Source organism: Chiloscyllium punctatum, chromosome 7, assembly GCF_047496795.1.
Source record: "Chiloscyllium punctatum isolate Juve2018m chromosome 7, sChiPun1.3, whole genome shotgun sequence".
NCBI lineage: Eukaryota > Metazoa > Chordata > Chondrichthyes > Orectolobiformes > Hemiscylliidae > Chiloscyllium > Chiloscyllium punctatum.
In genome coordinates, this window is record NC_092745.1 from 90,623,585 (window position 1) to 90,645,145 (window position 21,561).

Sequence of the window (21,561 nt, forward strand, 5' to 3'; positions counted from 1 at the left end):
CTACTTGTTAATGTCTAAGTGATGATCTGCCTTCTTGAACCACTGCAGTTCATCTTGTGCCATGAGGGAGGGAGTTCCAGGATTCTGACCCAGCAACACCAATGGAATGGAGATATATTTGCATTCAGAATGACGAGCAGCTTTCAGGGGAACTTATGGTACACTTTGAAAGTGCTGCCTAAGGAGCCTTGGTGAATTTCTACCTTGAAGATGATACAACATGCAGGATATAGACTGCAGCGGTTCAAGAAAGCAGCTCATCACCACCTTCTCAAGGGCAACCAGGAACGGATGATAAATTCCAGCCAGCCAACAATGCGCACAACCCACAAATGATTTTTTTAAAAATGGATGTTATTGAGCATCAGTTTTGGGTGCACTGAATATTTATAGATATGATGCCAATCAAGAACCTGATTTTCCTGGATGGAATCATGCTTCATGAGCACTGCTGGAGCTGCATTCACCTAGACAAGTGAGGAGAACTACATCACACTCCTGACTTGTGCCTTGAGGATGGAGGACAGACTTTCAGGAGTCAGTAGGCGCATTAGCCAATGCAGGATTCCTAGCATTTGACCTGCTCTTATACCCACTATATTAACATTTCTCATCTAATTTAGTTTCTGGTCAATGGATATCCCCGGGGTGTGGATAGTGAGAAATTCAGCAAAGATAATGCGATTCAATGTCAAGAGTCAATGGGTAGATTCTCCCTTGTTTGAGATCGTCAATGCCTAGCACTTGCATGGTTCAAATGTTACTTGACACTTTTTAAAGGCAACACTGGATTTTGTCCAGAACTTAATGCATTTGGACATGGACTGCTTCAGTTTCTGAAGACCTGAAAACTATGTGATTGTCAGCAAACACCTCTAATTCTCATCTTAGGATGACAGAAAGTTATTAATGAAGCCTGTTTGGCTAAGGATACTTCCCTGAGGAACTCATGCGGAAATGTCTTGGAGATGAGATGAAAGGCTCAGTGAGAATGTGCGAGATTAAATACGAGAGGGCAAATGAAGGGTGAAATAAAACAAAATAAAGTAACAGCCTTTGAATGACAGATAATAGGAAGACTGTCGGATTTTAAATAGAAATAAAAAGCATCAACATGTAAAAAGGCTGAGAGGGACTGCATACACATACAATCACAAAAGCACTAAGAACTATTTCCCACCATGTTAGAAACTGCTGAGGCCAGTCTTCAACTAATAAATGAATTTCCTAATTACGTAAAGAAGGAGAGTCTGCGAGTCTGTGCCCCTGAAATAGAGGGTACCTGAACGTCAGAATACCACAAGACACATAGGATTCCCAAAGATTACATGGGGCCTGCAAGTAGCTTCACAGTTCCCTGGAAAAACGGTTAGTACAAGTTAACAGATCTTCAGTGGAAGCCCAGGATACATGACTGGGTTAGTTCTTTGCTTAAAAATACTCAAATCAGGGGTTGGGCTTACACATTCTGATTATAATGATGTGGAGGAGCCAGTGTTGGACTGGGGTGGACAAAGTTAAAAATCACACAATACCAGGTTATAGTCCAACAGGTTTATTTGGAAGCACTTGCTTTCAGAGTGCTGCTCCTTCTTCAAGTGGTTGTGAAGCAGGACCGTAAGACACAGAACTTATAGCAAAAGATTAGAGTGTCATGCAAGTAAACTGATATATTTAATTAACCTAGATTGTTGTTAAGTCTAGGTCTAGGTTTGTTAAATAAATCAGTATACTTTCATGACACTGTAATCTTTTGGTATAAATTCTGTGACTTATGGTCCTGCTTCACAACCACCTGATAAAGGAGCAGCGCTCCAAAAGCTAGTGCTTCCAAATAAACTTGCTGGACTATAATCTGGCATTCTGATTATATGTCATTTTGTGACAGCTAATCAGAAAGTCAGGCATTTAAACTACAATGTAATTCCAGTAGGAAAATATGTTACTATATATACTCAAGTAATATCAATCTCATGTAAAAGTCAACCCCCTATTTTTGGCCAAATAACCAGGAATTTTCCATTAATCTTGTGTAAAAGTCAACCCTAGTTCTTCACAGATAACAGATCAACGTTTATGAGTTAGTGTGCTGGCTGTCACTTTTTGCTCTAGCTTTCCAGTCTGCCGGTTGCTCCACTCCGCTCCCAGTAAGCTGGCTGTTGTGTTCCACTTCGGATTTTCAGAATTATCATAATTTGTTCTTTTATATTCATTTAGAGATCATTTTGGCTTCTGCTAATGACACGGTATGAATTTTGATGGGCACGAATTTCAGCCCCTCGAAAGTAGTATCCATGTAATAGTCGACCCCATAAATTTAACCTTAAAAAGTAGTCATAAAAATTTGACTATTATTCAAGTATATACAGAAACTTTTAATGCCTATAGGGAGCACACAGATTCATGCAGTCATACAGCACGGAAACAGACCTTTCAGTCCAACTCGTCCATACTGACCAAGTTTCCAAACATATGTTTAGCTTTGAATAAGTTTATCCCCAACATTCATTAGCAATTAAAACACAGAACCACAGAATCCCTACTATGTGGAAAAAGGCCATTCAGCCCACTGAGTCCAGACCATCCTTCAAAAGAGCAGCAGAGTGGGACTAACTGACAAACTAATCACTCTTAAAAGAAGTAATATCAATTTGTTGGACTTTGTTTGTTGGTCTCCTTCTGTGTTTACTGTTCTACAGAAACAGCACACAAACTTAATTCTGCTAAGACTATTCCACGGCATATAAACATAAAATTGTTCTTACCCTTCCTAGGACATCCACAGGTAGCTTAGAGTTCAGAAGCACAGGTTTCACTTTATCACCAGATAGGAAACCATTCACAGGATTAAGACTGTCAAAAATTATATCATACTTCGCCTTTTCTTCCAACTGCAATTCACATATTAACATAGATGTAAGTTGATGACTATAAATAGGAACTCCTTGTCTTGAAGATGTTAATTTACATTCATATTTTTAATCAAAATAGTATTATGATTAAAGTTATTAAAAGGAAAACAACTTGATTTAGAAATATGGTATTTCAATTCCTGTACATACATGTAACGCATTGAATTGTTTACATACAAAACTCTAATGGTTGGAAATGTTCAATTTTATTGACTGCTTTGTAATTTTCTAAGTACAATAAATGAAACATTGATGAATTTAAAAAGAACCAAATAGTTAAATCCTCAATTAAGTCATACACACTCATTGCATGCAGCATTTATGTTAGGAAATACCACTTAATAAAATTTGTCAAGCCAAATCTCATTTTCTGTGACAGAATTTTAAATGATAGTCAAAAACCTCAAAAGGTTAAAACTGAATATTTAAAATGCTGTACCTTCACAGCCCAGGGAATATCAATAGGTGTTGAACCACCAGCCAGCAATGGACTATTTCTATCACTCTAAAACAAAAATGACAGATCCATTTATAAAAATTGCAGTAATCTCAGTAGAACACAAAGTGGGGGGTACAGCAGAGATGAGAGAGAGAGAGAGAGAGAGAGAGAGAGAGAGAGAGATTGGCCAAGAGTACAAAAGAAAAAGGAAGGAAACAAGAACAATAGCAACACAAAGAAGAAAATTTTTATTCCATTAGTCACAGATATCAAAATATACTTGATGCATTAACTATTATCTTTTGAATGAAATGAAAATGTGTAAATTTCAAACTAAATTCCTGAACTGAAACCAAAAAGTCAAATGACTGCTACCATTTCAGGTTACAAAAAATAGGAAATGAATTTACTTACAAATTTTGGTGCTGGTGCAGCAAGTTGTAAACTGTTCAGCGAGACCTCAAGTCCATTTTGTGCACAGGCTACAAGTCTTAAAGCAACAAAAAATTCCTTAAGGAAATAAAAGCAGTAATTAGGTAAATACTTTTATCATATAAGCAAACCAGATATGTTGTAATAATTCAAAAGATAACAGCTATCATATAATATTGAGCAAATCTAGCAAAAGTGGCATTTCTGAATTAAACAAGTATAAAAGTCACCTGTTTGTTTAAAAATCCCTTTGCATCTGCATCAGCTAAATCCCATATCTGCAAAAAATTGAATTTGGTAAACTTAAAACATTGCACATCTTGCTAAAATCTTCAAAATGTTACTATGGTCTACTGATTAGTATTCACAAAATACAACAACCACAATATCAGGGCTTAATAAGTCACCACATACATTGGTGGTGGTGGGAGTGTTTTGGGATGGGGGTAGGGAAGAAAGAGAAAGGAGGAAGGAGAGGAGGTGGGGTGAAAGATTTGCCATCAAACACTCCCAAAATGGCTAGGGAAAATCAACCACTGGGATAACTAACAAGACAAAGTCACCCCTACATGCAGAAATAAAACAACACATGATAAAGTCGTGCCAGCAATAACAGGTTAGTATCATACAATCCCTACAGTGTGGAAACAGGCCATTCAGCCCAACAAGTCCATACTGACCATCTGAAGAATAACCTACCCAGACCCATTCCCTCTAACCTACAATCACCCCTGATTAATGTACCTAACCCACACATGACTGAACATTACGGGCAATTTAGCACAGTCAATTCACCGAACCTGCACATCTTTGGACTGTGGGAGAAAACCTGAGCACCCGGAGGAAACCCACGCAGATACTGGGAGAATGTGCAAACTCCACTGAGTCTCCCGAGGCTGGAATCGAACCCAGGCCCCTGGTACTGTGAAGCAGCAATACTAACCACTGAGCCACTATGCTGTCCTAGCCCTCTAGTAAGACAGCGCTCGTCTCCAGCCTGAGATTGGAGACAAAGTGAACAATTAGAGAAGTAAGTGGTGGCATGAAGGAGCTGGGTTTATGGTAGGAAGAAGGTGGCTATAAGAAGGGTGGTCTTGAAAACAAGAGTACAAAGGGAGTGAGGACAGACAAATGGTAGAAAAGGATGGGGAGGGGAGTGGAAGGAGAATGCAAGGCAGAAGAGGAACTGGAGAGGGATGCTGCATTAGTCTGAGAGAAGGAAGCTATAGAGTGGGAGGGAAGGAGGCTGGAAGAATGTGTGGAGAGAAAAGGAAGCCACATATGGGGTGAGAGTGGAGCTGTTAACAGCGTTGAGAGAGATAGAGGCAAGGCAGAGCATAGGGAGAGGGAGGCTGTAAGGACAGGTGGTGAGAAGAAGGAAGTTGCAGGGAGCTATGAATGTGTGAGTGTGCACCAAATAATTTGGAATAAACTAGTTGCTAACATACCGGTTGTCTTGTACCAATTTAAATATAATGGTGTCTAAGAAATTAATGCTTTCATTGTGTGAAATGGGTTTGTTTTAATGAAGGGTTGATAATTGCGGACACTCATGAATTCTTCTAAATCTGCTGTGAGAGCCCAAATACCCGATATAAACACTAATACAGGAGACATTATTACTACATGACCAAGTAATAAATGAGTTGGTGTGAATGAAAAGGGAGTCACTGAAAACTTTTTAAAAAATTAAAATAAAAATAATCCCTCAAGAAAATCTCAAGGTTAGCCTTCAAAATAAAAACATTTTGACCACTGCAGCATTCTGCAGTCTTTGGAAAACCACAATGAAGCTCAGAAAAACAAGGTCAAATTTAGCCAATGGATTTTGCCTAGGCGTTTCATCAAAGGTGCCCTAAAAACTAAATATAGACCATGCTGTATGCATTGCCTTTGACTTTAGCATTTTCATCAGTAATCGTATAAAACTATAATCAGAGTAAAGAAGTAAAAGGGTTGGATATGTTCAAGTTGGTCAAGTCATATATAGCAGAGTATTATAAAGGACAATTATGATACAAAGGCAATTTAAGAAAGTATTCAAGTTTCAGAAAATATCAATGCAGTACACCCAAGAGAAAGACAAACCCAAACTGATATTATTGTGAAATGTGAAGCATCAAAATGTAAACTGGAGAAAGAACAAACATGGGAAATTTTGGAAACAGAACTCTGATAATCCTGATGAAGGGCTTTTGCCCGAAACGTTGATTTTACTGCTCCTTGGATGCTGCCTGAACTGCTGTGCTCTTCCAGCACCACTAATCTAGAATCTGATAATTCAGTCAAGGCAACCAAAACAGTAATGAGAACAGATAATTTTACAGATTCGTCAAAAGGAGCTTTAAAAGATTGACTGAGATAGAGTGGGTAGGAGAAAATGAAATAAGAACTAAATAAGGCAGTGAGAAATGGGTAACAATAGAAAAGTGTGAAGAGTAAAGTGGAAAAGATTTTTAAAAGGATGTTACAGTAAAATATTTACTAAAATGAAGAATTTACTAGTTTCAGTAATATATGATATAAAGAAACTGAAAAAGCAATGATTTCAATTCATCACAGGAACCAGAAACAAAAACAAAAAATAAAGCAGTACCTTTCCAAGCACGAGATCAGAGAGCCCAGACCTTTTTAAAAATGAGGCAGCTTCTGCTGCTCCAACTCTCCCACCATTTACTGTATCAATCTGTAAATGTGAAAGACAGAAAAACTGAAAATCGTAAGCATGGAAATGATCTGTACTCCATAAGCATGTTTAAAAGATCATTTTTCCTTGGGAATATCGATGAATTAACCGCTTTATGATTCTCAATATGGAAAATGCCTGAACTTAGAAAAAGCACCAAAAGTGAGACAAAACCCTAATCTCCAAGTCAATAAACTTAAGGAAAAGAAGCACTGAAAGATAATATTCTTAAACACCAGTCATACCCAGCCACTCTCATTTACTTGTCAGTAGAGTCACAATGATAGCCAAGACCTTAGTGCAAGTCACCAGTTGACTCTTTCAAGTATTTAATGGTACTGGGGCTAAGTGGGAGGGAGAAAATAAAAATTGCTGTGGAACAGAATAGAAAAGGTCTTGATCATAACAAAATACATATGGGCTAAGTTAGCTACAAATATTAACAATGGAAAATATGCCACCATTGGTAGCCCAACAGTTTGTTAACAGGCAACACCATTCTTTGCCAGGTGCTCTAAAATAAATGCCAACTAAAACATACTGCTCAACTTAACTTAAAAGGAAACATTTAAGATAATAAACACAAATGAAGAATTTAAGATTAGGCAAACAACCCTGCACACAAATAAATCTTAACTTCTTTTTCCATAAGGCCTCCTTTATCCAGGAGATCTATAAAGGTTTATGTTGAAGTTCTTGTCGGTGCAATTTTATATTAACAGTGGGAACCGCTAATTAATCTCCAAACTGAAGGAAATTCAAATGAGATTTTAAAACAGAAAATTAAGGTTAAATGTAAAACAGCAACTAGTAATAGGGACAAAAAGTTTTAAGAAGTGTTGATTAGTATACAAAGGTTACCATAAAATAAAGGCAAATAGCTTCAAATTATGGCTTCATCAAAAATAATCTAAGCATTTTTCTCATCAAAAAAAGTTGAAATTACTTTATACTATGTCTGGTACTCAGAAACACTATTCTAAATACAGTGATTACCTCAGAACGGACCAAGAACTTAACCTAGCTCTTATTTGCCTGTATGACTCAGCAATCATGCCAAACTGGGTGAATCTGTTGGATCTGCAATCAGCCAAAAAAACCAAAAAGATATGAAGTCGCTATTCATATACAGAATATTCACAAGTACGCAGTCCAATGTACCATCCAAGAGGCTAACTTAGAATGAAAATTAAGGAAAGTAATTTAAATTTGACAGCAATTACAAAAATAAATTTTTCTTATAAATTTACAAAAGTTCACTGGATGATTTCTAGTATGGTCTATCTGCTCGCCAAGAGGAACAATGATCATCAAAGAACAACACTTGATCCAACTTAAAATTAAGAACCTGGTCCTCAGTGTGACAAATAGTTCCCAGAGATGAATTTGTTGCCAAAATGATAATGTTGTTTTAACTCAGTGAGGTGGATCATTCATCATAATGAAGAGTAGAGTTTCTCCATGGATTCGATAAAAGGACCACCTGATATATGAATTAGCTGATCACATAGAGGTAGAAGTGTTATATTGATAAATAGGTCAGAAGGGAGCCATGTGACTGACTACATTTGTGTCAACTCTCTCCTTGAGTAGGCCTAAACTAATCTCAATGTCCAATGATAGTGTTCCCAGTTTCTTCTGTCTCTTTTCATAACTTACTCCCAATCACGAGCATCACTGATGCTGTGTAATAAAACTGACTTCAATAGTCTTTATGCACAAGAGGTGGTGAAAAGCAGCTCGATTCCCCATGTATGATTGTTATCTACTGACCCCTGCTAACACATGCATGTGTGTGGACATGTGGCAAGGACAAGGTCACATTTGGCTCGTGTTTAGTTGCCTCATGTTGTTATTTGGGCAATGTACCAAAAGCTACAACAATTGTGAAAATATACCACTACTTGAACCTTTGCCTTCAAGGAGAAAAGGTCAACATCAAAAAGTCAGAAGTAAACAAGTTAAGGAGAATGTGTTTTAAAAGCAAACAATGTTGTAATAAGTTTGAAATTCAATTCTAAAATCACTGTTTAATTGACCATCAGGGTAAAAAGGATTCTTGTTTTAAATATTAATCGTAATAATCGTAACATAATTTGTTCGAGTGGTCATTGCAGTTAAACATATTCAAATATTTACATGGGGCAGCGTCACACGGATTTAATAGTAAGCAAGTAAAGTGAAGTTACCTGACGATAATACTTTTCATATAAAGGATTTCCACTTGAAAGCTGCATAAGAATAAAAAGCAATACGTTCACTGATTGTATTACAAAAGATAAAAAGTGTAACATGCAATGTTTTCAAAAATATTGGATGCTGGTTCTGAATGAATTGATATAGTCATTTTTTATTTTTGTTTGTTCATGGATGTGACCTTTGCTGGCAAGGCCACTATTTATTGCCCATCCTGAAGTGGTGGTGGTGAACAGCCTTCTTCAGCCATCACATTCCTGATGCACAGGACTCAAATACAGTTCTGTTAGTAAAGGAGTTCCTGGATTTGCCTCAAAGACAGTGAAGGAATGACAATCCAGTTTCAAGTAAGGATAGGGTGTAGCTTGGAGCTGAATTTTCAGGTGAAGATGTTCCCAAGTACCTGCTGCCCTTGTCCTTCTAGGTGTAAGAGATAACGGGTTTGAAAGGTGCTGTCAAAGCAGGCTTGGTACCTTACTCAAATGAATCTTGTAGATGATATGGATTGCTGCTAATATGGATCATCAGCAGTGAAGGATTGAACACTGAATATGTTGAAAGTGGTGGAGTGGTACAAATCAAAGCAGATGCTTTGTTCTAGATGGTGTTGAGATTCTCCTTTCCCTCAAGTACATGAGTGAATCCATTAATGCTTTTGACAATTGACAATAGTTACATGGTTACCAACCATCTAGTTTATAACTTTAGATGTTATTAAAATAAAATGTTGCTATTTGCCATGGTGAGATTCAAAGCCATGTCCCCAGAACATTATCTAGGGTGCTGCATGACTAATCATTAGCACTTCACCCCCACCTTCCCCAAAAGATTACGACTAAATGTTAACATTCTTGGATGTTGAAAACTTTGATCTTCCATTGTTATTGGAGAATAGGGGAACCGTTGAATTTACCAAGAATCACAATACATTTAAGAACAATTTAAAACCAAAAGACAAAAGAAAAATCAACAATTTACCCTTACTTTTACATGTCCACTTCCATGTCCTTCCACACTGGAAATAGCAACACATGCTGAATGTGTGTCATCTGGCCAGGTTCCATATCAACTCATTTCTATGGTGAACAAGCAACTATGGAAACGTGCAGACATTTTAAGCAGAAATCCCTGAATATCTGATGCACAAATACCAAAGGCAACATATGCCAGCCTCAACATTACAATCAAGATAGCTTACATCAGTACAGACCAGGAATCGTAAGCTCTAGCAGAAACTGTTCTAAAATTCACAAGAGCTGCAACATCATGTGCCAACTGGCAGAAGTCACTTAAGATTAGTGAAATTAGTACATCGCTCAAAGACCAGTGTGAAGACCCTGGGTTCCAATTCATGGGGCATTGATATCAGCACTGGGTTACATATAATTGAAATTGTCTACACCTGAACCTTGCTAAGCTCACTGTTGCATTAAACAGAACAATGGGGTGAGGGATCAAAATTTAGCAGAAGCAGCAAATCAAGCAGTACAGTCAAAGCAGGAGAGCAAAATAGTAATATGGGAAAATAAGGTCAGAACATAGCAGAAAGCAACAAAACAAACTCTAAAATACACTGGCAGCCAAGACTAGATGCTACAAAGAGAATGGGAAGACAAAACAGAGCAATTGACAAGTTGTTGCAGAGATTTTTGGGGATATTTCAGAATTCAGAAAAATGCAAATAATTATGCCAAGATGACTGACAGGTTCACCAATGTCCTTAGGGAAGGAAATATGCTGTCCTTAGCTGTTCCAACCTACTTGCCACTCCTGGCCCAGAAAAATATGCTTAACTCTTAATTGCCCTCTGAAATGGCCTAGCAGGTTACTGCGTTGTATCAAGCCAGTAAAAAAAATCTCAAAATAGAAATAAAATGAAATATACCACTCAGAATCAACACAGGTACCAGAAATATCAATGGCAAAGTTTATTAACGATGTAAACTCCTCCTTATACATGTAGGGGCTGTGATCAACATAAGTAGGAGAGGTACCCAACAGTCTAACAAAGCAACTGAGGAATCATAGCCCATCACCATTACCATCCTGTCCCATCGACAGGACAGACTCACCAGGAGGTAAGAGTACCATATAGTATAGTATAACAGAGTACTGTATATTTGGGAGGGAACTGTCCTGGTAGTCCTCACCATTGAGTCTGCACTCCAACAGATCTCATGGCGTTAGGTCAAACATGGACAAGAAATCCTCCAGAACATGGCCCACACTAACCTTATCAACAAGCCACATTATCAACGCTGTTTCAAGGAAAAATGCAGGAATACATTCCAGGAAGAACATCAGGCATACCGAAAGATGTCAACTTGGTGATCACACAAACCAGGAATTCTTGCATGCCAAATGGTATGTAGTAAGTGATAAACAGACAGAAAAAATTCCATGTCCAACTGATCAGATCTAAACTCTGCAATCCTGGAACATTCATCATAAGTGTGGGTGGACAAATGAACAATACAAGGAGGAATCTTCAATGAAGGTAGAGCCTAGCACAAATTGCTAAAGATAAGTCTGAAGCATTTGCAAGAATCTTCAGCTAGAAGTGCTGAGTCTCAGCCTTCCCAAAGGTCCACAGCATCATAGATGCCACCCAACAGTCAATTTGTTTCACTTCAGATGATGTTAAGTAATGACTGGAGCCAATGGATCCTGAAAAACTATGTGTAATAGGATCATACATTCCATACAAGCCCTTCAGCCCAACTCATCCATGCCAACCAGGTTTCCTAAACTGAACCAAACCGTTCCAGTACAGCTACAGATACCTGGATAATATTCCATATTGCAATGTATGTCTTGCACACAAGAAACAGAAGTCCAATCCTGTCAATGATCAATTCTCAGTCATGAGTAAAGTGTGCATTTGGCCCATTTCCCTCTAAACCTTTCCTATCTATGTATCTGTCCAAATGTCTTTTAAATGTTGAAATGGTCCCCATGTCTACCACTTCCTCTGGCAGCTCATTCCATATATGCATCACACTTGGCATGACAAAAGGCTCTTTTAAATCTTTGCCCTTTCAGCTTAAATCTATGCCATCTAGATTTGGATGTCCCTACCCTGGGAAAAATAATTTGATTGTTCACCTTGTCTATGTCCCCAATGATTTTATAAACCAGTACAAGGTCATCCCTCAGCCTCCCACTTCAGGGAAAAAGTCTCAGCCGATCCAGCTTCTCCTTACAACTCAAACATTCCAGTCTCGGAAACATCCTTCTCGATTGTTTTTGCACCCTTTCCAGTTTAATAACATCCTTTCTAAATCAGGGCAACCAGAATTATATGCAATATTCAAAACATGGCCTTACCAAAGTCTTGTTCAGCTGTAACATGACATCCCAAACCCTGGACTCGGTGCTCTGACCAATGAAGGCAAGCATGCCAAATTCACCACTCAGTCTACCTGTGATACCACTCTCAAGGAAATGCACCTGCACACACCCTGGTCTCTCTGTTGAAAAACACTGTCCAAAGCCCTACCATTAACTGTATAAGTCCTGCCCTAGTTTGCCTTACCAAAATTCAACATCACATATTTGTCTGAATTAAACTCCATCTATCATTCCTTAGCCCGCAGATCCCATTGTACTATTTGATAACCTTCTTCTCTGTCCGGTATACCACCAATTTTGGTGTTATCTGCAAACTTACTAACCATGCCTCCTACATTCTCATTAAAACCATGCATATAAATGACTAACATTCCTGACAACATCCCAGCAATAGTACTGAAGATGAATGCTCCAGAACTCCTAGTGCTCCTAGCCAAGTTGTTCCTGTACAGCTACAGATACCTGGATAAATATTCCATATTGCAATGCATGTCCTGCACACAAGAAACAGAAGTCCAATCCTGTCAATTATCAATTCTCAGTCATTAGTAAAGTGATGCACAGGGTCATCAATAGTGCACTTGCTCAGCAATAACCTGCTCAGTGACGCCCAGTTTGTGTTTCGCCAGGGCCACTCAGCTCCTGACCTCATTGCAGTCTTGGTCCAAACACAGACAAAGAGATTAGCTCCACAGATGAGGTGAGAGGGACTGCCCTTGACATCAAAGCTGAATTTGACAAAGTGTGACGTCAAGCAGGAGTTCCTCAGGATAGTGTCCTCGATCCAATCATTGCCAGCTGCTTTATCAATGACATTCCTTCCATCACAAGATCAGAAATGGTTCTGATCACTGATGACTGTACTATGTTTAGGACCATATGCAACTCCTCAGATACTGAAACAACCCATGTCCAAATATAGCAAGACTTTGTTGATATCAAGACTTGAGCCAACAGGGAGGACATAACTTTGATGCTCCACAAGTGCCAAACAATGGCCATCTCTACTAGAGTGAATCTAACCACAGTCTCCTGATATTCAACAGAACTACCATCACCGAATCCCCCACTATCAACATCCTGGGGTTATTGTTGACAAGAAACTGAACAGATCTGGCCAGATAAAAACTTTGGCTACGAGAGTTGGTCAGATGCTAGGAATCCTGTAGTGAGGTACTTTTCTCTGAACTTGCCCAAGTTTGTCCACTATTTACAAGGTACAAATCAGAAATGGGGAAATGGAATGGAGTGCTCCCCACTTGCCAGGATGAATGTAGTTTCAGCATCACTGAAGCAGCCTATTTTTATAATGCCAGATCGATAATTAATTACTCCCTCTAATCACCAATGTACAACAATATGCACCATCAGATTCCTGATGAAGGGCTCCTGCCAGAAACATCGATTTTCCTGCTCCTCTGATGCTTTCCTACCTGCTGTGTGCTTCTAGCACCACTCTAATCTTGACTCTAACCTCCAGCATCTGCAGTCCTCACTTTCACTAACATGCACCATCTACAAGATGCAGAGCACACATTTACCAAAGCTCCTGAGACAGCACTTTACAAATCCATAACTACTACCATTAAAAGGACAAGGACCACAACACACCCACAAGTTTTCCCCCAGGTCACTCACCATCCTGACTTGGAAATACATTGCTATTCCTTCATTTTTGCTATGTCAAAACACTGGAAGTCCCTTCTTAACAGCATTGTTAGTGCACCTAAACCAAACAGACATCAGTGGCTCATGAAGGCAGGCCACCGTCACCTTCTCAAAGGCAAGTGAGGAGGTGCAGTAAATGCTACTCTAGCCAGTGAAGAATTTATCTCTTGTATGATTATTTTTAAAAAAAACCTAGATTCTGGAAAGGTTTCATCAAATTGAAAGGTACCAAATATAACACTTCCATTTAAAGCGGGAGACAGAAATAAGAAGTTACAGGCCAGTTGGGTTTGGTTAAGAAAAAGAAGGAAGCATATGTAAAGTATAGACAGGAGAGATCGAATGAATCCTTAGAAGAGTATAAAAGCAGTAGGAGTATACTTATCAGAGAAATCAGGACGGTGTCGACGTTCTCATTAATTTGCTGTCCCTGTCCTTCTAGGCAGGAGTGGTCATGGGTTTGGAAGGTGCTAGCTATAGAGCTTTGATGAATATTTTTAAAGAAGCTTTCCATCCTGATACTACTTATAAGTTTACCCCAGATGGCAAGTGATAAGAGAGATGCTCCCTTTTGGCTGGCTTAACAAAGACATGAGAATGCATTAGCAGCCATTTGGCCTTATTTTATAGTTATTTGAAGACGAAGAGACAACAGGAAGAATCTTTTTTTAAAAAATTCATAACATTTTTGCTTCACGGGCTAGTCAGCATTTATTGCCTATTGCCTAATTGCCCTTGATGGTGAGCTGCTTTCTTACGCAACTGATGTCAAGAAGTTTGATATGCTTTCCTTTATTGGTCAGACCATTGAATATAGGAGTTGGGAGGTCACGTTGCAGCTGTACAGGACATTGGTTAGGCCACTGTTGGAATACTGTGTGCAATTCCGGTTTCCCTCCTATCAGAATGATGTTGTGAAACTTGAAAGGGTTCAGAAAAGATTGACAAGCATGTTGTCAGGGTTGACAGGTTTGAGCTATAGGGAGAGGCTGAATAAGTTGTTTTCTCTGGATCATCAGAGGCTGAGGGGTGACCTTATAGAGGTTTGTAAAATCATGAGGGGCATGGATAGGATAAATAGGCAAGGCTTTTTCTGTGGGGCGCTGGAGTCCAGAACTAGAGAGGATCGGTTTAGGGTGAGAGGGGAAAGATATAAAAGAGACCTATGGGATAACTCTTTCACGCAGAGGGTGGCGCGTGTATGCAATGTACAGCCAGAGGAAGTGGTGGAGGCTAATACAATTGCAACATTTAATAGGCATTTGGATGGGTATATGAATAGGAAGGGTTTGGAGGGATATGGGCCGGGTGCTAGTAGGTTGGACTAGATCGGGTTGGGATATCTGGTTGGCATGGACAGGTTGGACCGAAGGGTCTGTTTCCATGCTGTACATCTCTCTGACTCTATGACTCGATAACCCTCGCTGAGATTGTGGGAATGTAACATATATATTCCTGCTTTACAATCAGTGCTGGATGCTTATGGTTTTCTAATGGTTCATGACCTTTTTATTTCTTATGGAAAGAACAATGGAGAAAATGCCAGATTTAAATCAAATAGTAGGAAATTTCTTTGCTTCAAACACTCCTAATGGCTTCTTATTCTGACTGAATTGATGTAGAATGGATCAGGGCAATACCACGGGTTAAACTTGGTCCTTTCACCTTCAACTCTTGCACATGGATAAAAGGCTGTAGACCAATGTGAAGTGGGTTTGTACAGTGACAGTCCTGTCTGCTGGTGGGCATGGCCCATGGTATAAAACAGTCCTGCCAATTCAGCACAAAATACCTCGGAAGTAGGCCAAAGATCCGACTGGTGTCATCGTGTGGGCTGGAGCTGAGACAGCATTGGGGAAGACCTGAGGGACATTATATCTGGCTGCAGCATGCTTGACCAAAAGAAACCAAATATGTTGCACATAGATACAGACAGGCTGAACGAGTAGACAAAATTGTAAAGGACAGAGTAACAATGTAGGAAAATGTGAAGAAGTTCCTTTTGGCAGGTAGAACAAAATAAACTGTATCACTTCATTTGACAATGACTGCAGAATTCTGAAGGTGTTCTCATGCATAAGTCACTTAAAATCATACAGTACAGTGGCACAGTGACTAGCACTGCTGCCTGACAGCGCAAGGGATCTGGGTTTGATTCCCACCTCAGGCAACTCTCTGTGTGGAGTTTCCACATTCTCCCCTAGTCTGCATGGGTTGCCTCCTGGTACTTCGGTTTCCTCCTAAAATCCAAAGATGTGCAGGTCAGTGAATTGGTCATGTTAAATTGCCCATTGTGTGAGGTGCATTAGTCAGAGGGAAATTAGTCAGAGGGTTTGGGTGGGTTACTCTTTGGAGGGTTGGTGTGGACTTGTTGAGCCAAAAGGGCCTATTTCCATACTGTAGGGAATCTAATCTAATCGTTTTGAGGTTTCCCACCGCACCACACTGTGCATTCTAATTTCCCACCATACTCTGGGTGAGAATATTTTTCCTTAAATCCCCTCGAAACTTCCTGCCTTTCACCCTAAAATTGTGACCCTTTTATTGACTGTCCAACTAATAGGGACAGCTGCTTTCTATTCACTCTGTCCATGTTCCTCATAAGCTTACACGCTTCAGTCAGGTCCTCTCTCAGCATTCTTTATTCTAAAGAAAACAACTTGAGCATATCCAGCATCTCTTCATAGCGAAACTGCTCGATCCTGGGCAACATTCTGGTGAATCTCCATTGCATCCCCTCCAGAGCAATCACATCTTTCCTATAGTGCGATGAAGAGAAATGCACGCAGCACTCCAGCTGTGGCCTAACCAAAACTCCGAGTTCTGAAGAAATGTCACTGGACCTGAAACGTTAACTCTGATTTCTCTGCAGAGATGTTGCCAGACCTGCTGAAGTTGTCCAATTTTTGTTTTAGTTTCTGATTTCCAGCATCCATAGTTTTTTCCATTTATTTTGCTCAGTGACCTAACCACTGAAGCTTTTGTAACAAAGCTCCAACATAGCCACCCTCCTTTTATACTCTATGCCACAACTGATAAAGGTAAGTGCCTCATATGTCTTCTTAACTACTCTATTAACCTGTCCTGCCAGTAGTCTTCAGGGATTTGTGGATAAGCACCCCAAGATCTTTCTGTTCCTCTGACCTGCCTAGCATCCTGCCATTCACTGAGTACTCCCTTGTCTCACTATGTCTTGTAAAGTAAACATCACACTTATCAAGGTTAAATTCCATCTACCACCAATCTGGCTAAACAATCCATTTATATCTGTCTAAGACTGTAACTGAGATGGTTAGTGGGATGCTATTCTTTATTGCAAGAAGGAGAAAAAGTGAGAACTACAGATGCTGGAGATCAGAGTTGAAAGTGTGATGCTGGAAAAGCACAACAGGTCAAGCAGCATCTGAGGAGCAGGAGAATCGGTGTTTCGGGCATAAGCCCTTCATCAGGAATGAGGCTTATGGGCCGGGGAGCTGAGAGCTAAATGGGAGGGGAGTGTGATTGCGGGGAAGGTAGCTGAAAATTCTTGGAAGAGCAGAGTCTGATTAGAACAAGTCAACATGGATTTAGTAAAGGGAGGTCATGCCTGATAAACCTGTTGGAATTTTTTGAAGAGGTAACAAGTCGGTTAGACCAGGGAAATCCAGTGGATGTGGTCTATCTAGACTTCCAAAAGGCCTTTGATAAGGTGCCACACGGGAGGCTGCTGAGCAAGGTGAGGGCCCATGGTGTTCGTGGTGAGCTGCTGGGATAGATTGAGGATTGGCTGTCTAACAGAAGGCAGAGAGTTGGGATAAGAGGTTCTTTTTCAGAATGGCAGCCGGTGACGAGCGGTGTCCCGCAGGGTTCGGTGCTGGGGCCACAGCTGTTCGCATTATATATTAATGATTTGGATGAGGGAACCGGGGGCATTCTAGCGAAGTTTGCCGATGATACGAAGTTAGGTGGACAGGCAGGTAGTACTGAGGAAGTGGGGAGGCTACAGAAGGATCTAGACAGGTTGGGAGAGTGGTCCAGGAAATGGCTGATGGAATTTAACGTGAGCAAGTGCGAGGTCTTGCACTTTGGCAAAAAGAATAAAAGCATGGACTACTTTCTAAATGGTGAGAAAATTAATAAAGCCAAAGCACAAAGGGATCTGGGAGTGCTAGTCGAGGATTCTCGAAAGGTAAACATGCAGGTTGAGTCTGTGATTAAGAAAGCGAATGCAATGTTGTCTCTTATCTCCAGAGGGTTGGAATATAAAAGCAGAGATGTACTACTAAGACTTTATAAAGCTCTGGTTAGGCCCCATTTGGAGTACTGTGTCCAGTTTTGGTCCCCACACCTCAGGAAGGACATACTGGCACTGGAACATGTCCAGCGGAGATTCACACGGATGATCCCTGGAATGACAGGTCTAGCGTATGAGGAACGGCTGAGGATACTGGGATTGTATTCGTTGGAGTTTAGAAGATTAAGGGGAGACTTAATAGAGACGTACAAAATAAAACATGGCCTCGAAAAGGTGGATGCTAGGAAATTGTTTCCATTAGACGAGGAGACTAGGACCCGTGGACACAGCCTTAGAATTAGAGGGGGTCATTTCAGAACAGAAATGCGGAGACATTTCTTCAGCCAGAGAGTGGTGGGCCTGTGGAATTCATTGCCACGGAGTGCAGTGGAAGCCGGGACGCTAAATGTCTTCAAGGCCGAGATTGATAGATTCTTGTTGTCTAGAGGAATTAAGGGCTACGGGGAGAACGCTGGTAAGTGGAGCTGAAATGCGCATCAGCCATGATTGAATGGCGGAGTGGACTCGATGGGCCGAATGGCCTTACTTCCACTCCTATGTCTTATGGTCTTATGGTCTTAAAATGCAATAGGTAGATGAAGGTAGGAAGAAGGTGATTGGATCAGAGAGGAGGGTGGAGTGGAGAGTAGGAAAGACTGTGCACAGGTCAAGAGGGCGGTGCTGAGTTGGAGGCTTGGAACTGGGATAAGGTGGGGGGAGGGGAAAATGAACAAACTGGTGAAATCCACATTTATCGCGCGTGGTTACAGAGTCCCAAGGCGGAAGATGAGGCATTCAGATGTCCAAGCCTCCAACTCAACACTGCCCTCTTGATGTCCACAGTCTTTCCCACCTATCTGCTCAACCCTCCTCTCCGACCTACCATCTTCTCCCCTATCTTCATCTACCTACTGCATTCTCAGCTACCATCCCCCCTCCCATTTATCTCTCCGACCCCAGGCCCACAAGCCTCCTTCCTGATGAAGGGCTTATGGCCGAAACATCGATTCTCCTGCTCCTTGGATGCTGCCTGATCTGCTGTGCTTTTCCAGCACCACACTTTCAACTTTATTGCAAGAAGATTTGAACATAGAAGTAAGGATGCTTTGCTTCAGTTAAACAGGACATTGGTGAGACCACATGTCAAATTTTATGTGCAGTTTTAGTCTCCTTATTTAAAGAAGGATGTAAATGCATTGGAAACAGTTCAAAGGAGGTTTTCGAGATTGATATCTGAAAATGAGCAAGTTGTCTTATAAGGAAATATTGGACAGACTAGGCTTTATAACCCTAGAGTTTAGAAGAGCAGGCAGTGACTTGATTGAAGATCCTGAATAATCTTGACAAAATGAACATGGAAAAGATGTTTCCTCTGGTGGGTAAGTACAGAACTAGGGGACATTATTTAAAAATTAATGTGCACCCTTTTGGGATAGAGTCAAGAATTTTTATCACTCATCAGGGTTGTGAGACTTTAGACTCTCTGACTCAGATAGCTGTGGAGGTTAGAGCAATAAATTTTTAAGGCAGGACGTCGATTGATTCTTCTTAGGCAAAATAATCAAAGATTATTGGTGGGGGAGGGTAGATGCAAAGTTGAAAGACAAAGAGATCAACCATGAACTTTTTGCTCCTAATTCAGAGTTTCCTAAGTGCTCCACGCAATGAAAAATTCAATTTGAAATTTTTTAAGTTGTCTTCTATATTTTTAGAGTTTCAACCTTTGGAACTGAAATCACTTACACGCTTTTTTAGGCTGCAGAAAGCGGCAAAGAAACTGATAAATTTATACAAAAGAAAATTAATATAGATGCTGGAAATTGGAAAGAAAAACAGAAAATAATGGAAATATTTATTAAGCCTGACAGAAACTGTGGGGAAAGATTTGAGTTAAATACCTGAAACATTGACTCTGTTCTTTTCTCCACAGATGCTGTCAGACATGCTGAGCACTTCAGAACATTCTCAGTCTGTTCAGTATTTTCATCATTTAATGACTTTAACATGTTGTATGTTGCAGCCAAGAAAACTTGCAAAAGCAGGCCAACAGATTTAAAACAGCTGGCACAGTGCCAACTTGCTAAGAACAAGTCAGATCCCTGTGTGACTGTGACAGAGGCTTTGCAGTTTATTCTCACAAAATATTCCATATTCATACTGTAAAAACACCAAACACTGTCATCCAGTTTCCCCCCTCAGTTGAAACAAAACGGTCAGAGACATAGTATAGCGTTACCTCCTCCACCTTTATTCTGGGCCATGGAGGAAGAGAGAATGAACACCCATGTGCACAAAGACGTGAGTTCTCAGTCTTCTCTCTCAAACAGGAGTTTCGTTATGAACTATATCGTCATTTTACAGTGAGAAGCATCCAAATAAGACAACATATATATTAAGTAAATGAGGGTTACAATCACCAAGTGTCAATACTAAAGATTAAGCCATCTGTTGTTACACAATGAATGTTCTTAAGCTTAACTGGCTTCACATAATGAATACTTTTCAGCTTGTTAAACCGAGCTTACACACTAAATGCTTCCAATATTGTTAAATGGCTGTACAAAATGAATGATTTTCCACCTTGTTAACCCATTATCCTTGCCTCCAGCTCCCCATTTGTAACTGTAGTTCTTATCTGATCTGAGTCATGCTCAGCTGCACCTCTTGTTTCACAAAACACAGAACTTAACTCTTTCCCTACTTGCTTATACCCGATACACATTCTCAACGGGAGCATGAAAGCCTAAAGAGGAAGTTTAAAAGTTGAATATACACAATTGGTACAGTTTCAGGAAGTTGGTGGTTAAAGTTTATGGGCGACATGGTAGCACAGTGGTTAGCACTGCTGCCTCACAGCACCAGAGACCTGGGTTCAATTCCTGCCTCAGGCAACTGTCTGTGTGGAGTTTGCATATTCTCCGTGTCTGCATGGGTTTCCTCCGGTTGCTCCAGTTTCCTCCCACAGTCCAAAGATGTGCAGGTTAGATGAACTGGCCATGCTAAATTGCCGTAGTGTTAGGCGAAGGGGTAAATGTAGGTGAAGGGGTAAATGTAGGGGAATGGGTCTGGGTGGGTTGCGCTTCAGCAGGTCGGTGTGGACTTATTGGGCTGAAGGGCCTGTTTCCACACTGTAAGTAATCTAATCTCATCTAAATTGCCCATGTGTTAGGTGAAGGGGTAAATGTAGGGGAATGGGTCTGGGTGGGTTGCTCTTCGGAGGATCGGTGTGGACTTGTTGGGCCTGTTTCCACACTGTAAGTAATCGAAATCTAAAATAAAACAATAATAGGTCTTGTAGTTAATAGGTACTAAATTTGTTTAAGTCATAATGAACAAAGACACAAATTGCTGGAGAAACTAAGCTGTGAAGGGAAAGCAGAGTTAATGTTTTGAGGCCAGTAACCCTTCTTCAGAAAATCAAAAATAATTTCATTTGGCTTTTCAACAATCAAACTGCTTACTGAATACTTCCTCAAAAGTAATTTAGCCATATCCTGACTGCCCAGTTCACAATTACATTCTAATCCTCTAGTTGCAGTGCAGGAACTGTCCCACTCTTTCAATAGTGACACTTCCTTCTCCAAACTTCTTCATTTACATCCTC

General features: G+C 40.2%; 1 protein-coding gene across 5 annotated transcripts in view; it reads right to left on the bottom strand.

Moving 5' to 3' along the window:
- eps15 (epidermal growth factor receptor pathway substrate 15) overlaps positions 1 to 21,561 on the bottom strand; it is a 177,921-nt gene that overhangs the window by 134,027 nt on the left and 22,333 nt on the right. For 4 of the 5 annotated variants that reach the window (XM_072574278.1, XM_072574279.1, XM_072574276.1 and 1 more), the window contains exons 2-8: positions 15,847 to 15,924; positions 8,659 to 8,700; positions 6,380 to 6,469; positions 4,014 to 4,061; positions 3,766 to 3,861; positions 3,352 to 3,417; positions 2,766 to 2,891 (exon numbers count right to left, since the gene is read on the bottom strand). In XM_072574278.1, coding sequence (XP_072430379.1) covers positions 2,766 to 2,891; positions 3,352 to 3,417; positions 3,766 to 3,861; positions 4,014 to 4,061; positions 6,380 to 6,469; positions 8,659 to 8,700; positions 15,847 to 15,924 — 546 coding nt within the window. The remainder of the gene's footprint in view (positions 1 to 2,765; positions 2,892 to 3,351; positions 3,418 to 3,765; positions 3,862 to 4,013; positions 4,062 to 6,379; positions 6,470 to 8,658; positions 8,701 to 15,846; positions 15,925 to 21,561) is intronic. The other variant, XM_072574277.1, reaches the window with a different exon arrangement.